General features: G+C 44.5%; 1 protein-coding gene across 1 annotated transcript; it reads right to left on the minus strand.

Moving 5' to 3' along the window:
• Positions 1 to 428: 428 nt before the first annotated feature.
• On the minus strand, positions 429 to 2,991 carry LOC111841624 (transcriptional regulator Myc-1-like). Its single transcript, XM_023807511.2, has 3 exons — positions 2,604 to 2,991; positions 1,470 to 2,121; positions 429 to 1,225 (listed from the first exon to the last, which is right to left on the minus strand). Exons 2-3 carry the CDS (start codon positions 2,110 to 2,112, stop codon positions 651 to 653), a joined length of 1,218 nt encoding a protein of 405 aa, XP_023663279.1. The 5' UTR covers positions 2,113 to 2,121; positions 2,604 to 2,991; the 3' UTR covers positions 429 to 650.
• Between the last annotated feature and the right edge of the window lie 3,631 nt (positions 2,992 to 6,622).

Raw genomic sequence — 6,622 nt, forward strand, 5'->3', positions numbered from 1 at the left:
AGGGAAATGAGACCTTCCCTAGTTGGATGGAACTATTGTACCATAGCACAGAGCTTCACTGTTCCGTCTGAGATTAAAAGGTAAGGCCTCTGGTGTGCAAGGGCCCAGAAAGTTCTAAAATTAAGAAATCCACTAAAAGACATATAGAGTTTTTAAAAGGGTCAATATTTTCCGATCCAGTCTGCATGCTGTTCAGAATTAGAAAATCAGTATTAAAGACAAAAAAAAGTGCCAATGCTCAATACTGTAGGCAGAAAGAAAACGATTAAAATTTTATAACGTACAGCTTCTGAAACCACGTATTACGTATGGTCAAGGTACTCCCATCAGTAAGACTCACCTGGTAAATGCACCAAGCTAAACACTTTTCTGGACAGTTATACCAACTCAGAATGTCATAGGGTAAGGAATCAATAAGTCACACAATGTCAATAAAGAAATGCATTTATGATTCAGATTGAATAGAACATTTATGCTGAACAATCATGAAACGTGTCTGGAACATTCAATTAAAATCCAAAAATACATTTCTTTGTAAATATTATATACAAAACATAACAAATATTTAAGTTAAGGCTGACAAACATGTAGCCCTGTTTTTTTATATTTTATTAATAAAAATAAAGGACTTAAATACAAATAAATCTAACTCAGCATCCTTGACAGTTCCTCAGCCGCTCAAGCCTCTGTTTTAAATGCTGACTTCTCCTGCTCAGCTGTTCCTTTAATGAAAGCAGTCTCTGCTCGTCCGTCTGCAGGCTGAAAATGCAGTCGGTCGCCTTTTTGAGTATCAAAACCTTGGGCGCCTTCTCATTGTTGGCCACCTCGGGGATCTCGTCCCGCAGCGCGAAGAAGCTCATCTTCAGTTCGTTCCTCCTCTGGCGCTCCAGCACGTTGTGAGTCCTCCGTTTGTCATTGTCCTCAGAGTCTGACGTCCGCGGGCTCGCGCATTTGCGGCCGCCACCGATCTGCTTGGGTGCCCTGGCGCCCCCCTCCAGCTTTGGCCGCTTGACGGAAGGCTGCTCGCTCCTCGCCGGTGGGTGGGCGGCGTAGTTGTGCTGATGGATGGGAACGTGGCATCTCTTTAGGACGAGGTGGCTCTGGTGCAGCCTTGTGACCACCCCTGACGACTCAGACCTCCTAAGTGCCTGCCTCTTTTCCACAGTCACCACGTCAATTTCTTCTTCATCATCATCATCATCATCCTCCTCCTCCTCTTCTTCTTCTAAAGCAATAGAAAAATGCATCACGTGAGAATTTAAAGCGACATTTATAGATATGTGCATATTCCCAGGGTGGAGCCGCTTTTTAACTCCCTTGCCCCTTTAATTCTCTGAACGCTGCCGCATCGGGCCCCTTTAATTTAGAGCAGCGTATCGAGGAAACTTGCGCAACATCGCCACATGACTGATCTTCGCTATTGTCAGACCGATCGCTCCACATCAGGTTAGTAATAATGTCACACGTACCTGAATCGCTACCGCTGCTGCTGCTACTGCTGCTGCCGCTGTTGGGCGGGGTATCCAAAAGCAAGCATGAAGATGGGGTCTCCTGGCTCGGTTTCGGGTTTTCGGTGATCGGGTACGGGAATACTATAGAAGGGTCTATACAATCCGACGCCGATGTGGTCAGATCTTGCAAGTAGCTGGCGTTCACCCGACCGGGGGGCTCCGGCGGCGGGCACTCCTTCCTGGAAGCCTGGAGCGTCGCAAGTCTCTCGGAAACCACTTTCTCCAGCTTGGCGGCGGCGGAAAAGCCGCTCCACATGCAGTCCTGGATAATGATAGACTTGAGGAAGGACTGGGAGTAGTCTGCGTCGCAGATGAAACTCTGGTTGACCACATCGTCCCCGAGGAACTCGGTGACCATCTCCAACTGGTCGGCCGTCGAGGGCAGGATGCCGGGGAAGGAGGAGCGCCGGCTGGGGGAGAGAGGCGGCGTGGGCAGCAGCTCGAATTTCTTCCAGATGTCCTCGCTGGGTGCCGGGGGCTGGAGCTGACTGTGCTGCTGGTAATAGAAACCCTCATCCTCGGTGTCGAAATAGAAGTAGGGCTGGATGGAGTCGTAGTCGTAATCATAGTTTGTGCTCGTCAAACCGGAGCTGAGCGGCATGCTGTCTGCCTGAGGGGTTAATAAGAGGGAAATTGTAAATGTAAGCCGGGAAAGTTGACGTGCACAGCCGGGACTGACGTGCACTGATCCCCGCAAAAAAGGGAAAAGCATAACGATCAGCGTGTTTTGCATTAATAACCGGCAATGCATTTGTACAGTCAGAACGAAATCGGACAAAATATCAATATTAAAGCCGCAGGAGTATCAAACGGCGAGGCGCTGCGGATTATAAAGTTAACTTGGAGGTGGACTGTAAAAAAGTAGAGTCGTCCAAAAACAATAAGCTGACATCTCGCGAAACGCCGGTATTTAAAAGCCATGCGTTACATACTAAATAAAAATTCAAAGAGCAACTCATCATTTTCAAATAAACGACAATAAATACGAAAACCACGTAGACCGCTAAATAAAACATCAATTAAAGGGGAAAAAAATGAAATTATAAAAATGTAACAATATTTTATGAGATGAAATATTGTCAAGTCTCTTACCGTGTAAGTGACAAAATTACAAAAAGAAACGTCAGTTCTAAAAAAAGCTTGTCGGTTTGTAATTCACAGAAAATAGTGGTAGAAGAAAGTAAATTCCGTAGTGGGAGAAAGTGCCGCTTCCCGGCACGGCTGTCGCGCACGTAAGAGGCGGCGGGCAGGATAGAGCAGCTGCGCCGCGCTGTCATTCACTGCGGGGAGAGGCGGAGGCGCCGCGCTCACATGGCCTTTAGTACGCCGGCACCCCCCACCCCACACGCACACGCACAAGCACACGCACAGGCAGAGCGCCGTATAACTCCGCCCGTACACTGCCGTACTACGCGATGCCCGAGCGGCGAAGAATGTAGCGCGCTTTGCTGTGCGACCGCCGGAGAGCTGAGTAAAAATGTAATGCGTACAAACCCCGGCGCGTTCCTCCTTATATACATGTGGGAGGGGCGGCCGTAGTAAGCGGGGTTAATGGGGACGGCGAGGCGTGTTTGTTATTGCTGTGTCGGTCACGCCTGGGCAGACGTGATTTTATATTTACTAGCGGTTTTGCGTTTTATTATTTTTTCATTTTTTTTTCTTTGTGACAGTGTAATATGTCATAGGCTTTTAGATTATTTTCTAGTCGGTGCAATAAAAGACGTGACACTGCTTACAAAAATGAGGAAACGAGTTTTGGTTCTTGTTTTATGTGTTTTCATTATAATTACTTGGTCAAGTGTATATAATGACAGGAGTAAGGTGGTGGTTGTACTTGATGATAAGTGAATTCGACTTAGTTGTAGTGGGTTGATCTTAAACGCATCACATTTTTCATATAGGCTACAGTTATGCATTTCACTTTGGATGCTTTTTGGACGCTGACGACGGACAACAGAAGCGGCGACCTGCTGTAAAACGGCATAAAAGAAATTACATATAAAAAGAGATTAGGCGTAATTGATCCATTTTATGACTGCCCGAGTCACATACTGTTTTTCAGTTTTTACCTTTCAGGGCGTTTAAACATTTTGATCACGGAGCCGAGTATAGAAAAGTAGGGTGGGAGGGGGGTTGAATTGTTCTTATTAAGCGTAATTTTTCATCGTTTGTGGTGTCCCTTTGTGTATAATACATATCCAAAAACAGGCTGTCTGCGGTACATGACATTTTGAATTCATTTTGGAGGTGAGACTGAGACATTAAAATCGTCCATAATAACAATTAACAGTGTACCCCACCTCTGCTTCACCGCAAGAATGACTGAGGAAATGAGGCCGCGGGAATAAATGCCTTCGTCATACAATGTATGCATCTTTTAACGGTAAACCTAAACTGGAAAGAAATGTGTAATTTTATTATTAAATATGAGTAGCCACTGAATCAAGAACGCCTCTCTGTTGTGCATCCTTCCTAACGGCTCGGCTTAATAGCGCTGCGTATGGGTGGTACGAATTGTTAAATATTAACGGTGTGTGGCGCCCCCTGCTGGTTATGAAATATATCATCAGATGGAGCAAGTTAGCGGGGGATGCTTTAAAAACGTCTTTGTCGGAAAAATCCTTATGCTCTTTTTCGTAGTTATACCTATGCTTCCAATATTGTTTTAAAATATAATGCAGCGATGCATATTTTTGCCACCATGATCAAAATAAAATTTGCCCAGTTAATCGTTTTAACGTTATACTACGTGATAATGACAAATTTGGATTTTATTATATTTTTCGTCATGGTGGCAACAATACGCTGCCCTAATATATATAGCCTACATGAAATGATCAGAAATGTAATTTCTCATTTAGAGATTCAGTTAAAGTTATCTGGAGAAATATAATTTCCGTTAGAGTAACTCATATCACACCTTTTTTTTCCACACACATATATCGCCATGTTCTGTTAATATGCATCATCATTACGGGAAATTGGGGTGGTGCACTGACAAGTGTGCAGCACTGTTGCCTCATACCGCTAGAGCTGGGGGCTTGGATATTGCTTTCGTCCATTTGGTTTGCATGTGGTTCCGAGTGTTTCCTCCCACAGCCACCGAGGTGAGAGTTGGTGTGAATGCCCTGCTCTGGTTTGGCATTCCTGTCCAGGGTCCACCCAGACCCTGCCCCCATGACCCTGACCGGGATGAGGATGAAATTCAGGAAAAAGGTAACAGTTGTGCAATAGACATGTTTAAAAATGCAGCATTAACAAGATCTTCAAATTCAACATCACTGCAGTGCTCTTCATTTATGCTAAAATTTGAAACCTGTAGCCACGTTTGTTGGGTTATCCCCTAAAAATGCCCCTTACGCGAAACAAAACAAAACGGTATAGCTGTGTTTTGGTATCACTCAGCCCTTATGTTGGTGCGTGTGTGGTGGTAACAAACTTATCTGAAAACTGTCTGCAACTTTCAAACGGGTTTAACTGGGTGGAGTCTGCATTCTAATGGGGACCTACAATACAGACGGTGTTTCCATTTTATGACTCTGCTTTTTGCGTTTACTGACACCTTATCAGGCCCGTTGTTTGTCTTACAAGCTGGATGTTGTACTTCTCATCCATTCATTAACCTGATTTTTATGGTGAAGCAAACAAGCTCATGTTTCACCCTTTATAAGGCTTCAGCTAACAGCCTTATGGTGTGAAGCTCATTTCGTTAACAGCTGTGTCTCCTTGCAAGTATATTAGGGTATCCTGTGAAAAGCTGTGACTGATTAATTAATGACTGCTTTTGGCATTAATTCTGATGAACCTCAGAGGTATTTTTTTAGGTTCCTTTCCAACCTGTGTGTTGTGTCCAGATGTTTTGCAAACAAAAGCTCTTTCGTAATTCATAGGGTGGTGGGAGGAGGGGTTATCATGTGATCTGTGGGTGTCCATGGGTAATCAGCACAATGACAGTGTCATAATGTACTTCCTGAAATGTTACAGTACTTGCTTGGATTTGCAAAACTGAACACGCAGAAAAGACTATCCACGTAGGCAAACACTTTATGGCTGATCACACATCTATTGAATATCAGCAAGTGTTCACTTTTTATACTGACTTAGGTACTTCGTTTCGTTCCTATCGTTTTTACAAACAGCTGCATACATTCACAATGTGATGTGAATGGGTTTGAGTTCTTCTTGTTACGGTCACACATCATTTCCATGGGGTGAGATTTAAAGCACATCGTCACAACGCATATCAGGCAATTCAATCAAATAATCAATCCGTCTCTCACAGCCATTTATCCGGCACAGGGTTCCAGTGGATATGGAACCTGTGTAGAGAAGCACAGGACACAGAAGGCTGGGAGCTCCCTGAACGAGATGCCAGCAGACAGATCAGTAGAGGCAATATTCACCCTGTCCGATCGCCTGGGGAAAACATGCAATGATCCACTATGCTGCTGTAAAAGATATTAAATTCAATTCATCTACCCTCACGTTGTCTATGCAACATATTGGGAATCCAGAGCCTATCCCATAAGCTATGGGCGTGAGACACCAACCACATGCAAATCAGAAACTGCCACCTTAGCATATTTTTAAACTGGGGGGGGGGATGCCAGAGAAACCCCCACTGCTCCACACAGGTAGTGCCAGGGCAGAGACTCAAACCCTGGTCCCAGAGATACACAGTCACAGTACTAACCAGTACCCCGCCCTGCCTTTAGTGCAGTTCTGTTTATTTATATATAATGTCTTTTACAATGGAGTCACTCCAAGACACTTGACAAGAGTGTGTGGCAATCCATTACTACATCATTTATACGAAATAGCGCGTGAAGAGGGATGAGGGAAAGAAGGAATGATGGAGAAAAACAGGGGAGGAACAAAAAGCTCCAGGAAAGGAAAACCTCCTGGGGTCCAAGGTCAACTGGCTGCCCAGTAAAGCCTGGTGTGAACCGTGGGCATCATCAGAGTCCATCGGTCAGCTAGTTAATGTAATTTAATTTCATGTAATTAAATGATGTAATTGTACTTTCGTTTGATTCGCATGTCTGTGTTATAAGGCTCCTGTATCATTGCTGATTATCAATCAACAAAACACAGCACATGTCAAGTAAATG

The sequence above is a fragment of the Paramormyrops kingsleyae genome, chromosome 1 (genome assembly GCF_048594095.1).
Source record: "Paramormyrops kingsleyae isolate MSU_618 chromosome 1, PKINGS_0.4, whole genome shotgun sequence".
Classification (NCBI taxonomy): domain Eukaryota; kingdom Metazoa; phylum Chordata; class Actinopteri; order Osteoglossiformes; family Mormyridae; genus Paramormyrops; species Paramormyrops kingsleyae.

Coding starts and splice junctions, on each gene's coding strand:
- LOC111841624 (XM_023807511.2), bottom strand. CDS start 2,112: ATGCCGCTCAGCTCCGGTTTGACGAGCACAAACTATGATTACGACTAC. Junction 1,226..1,469: donor CAGCAGCGGTAGCGATTCAG/GTACGTGTGACA, acceptor CTATTGCTTTAG/AAGAAGAAGAGGAGGAGGAG.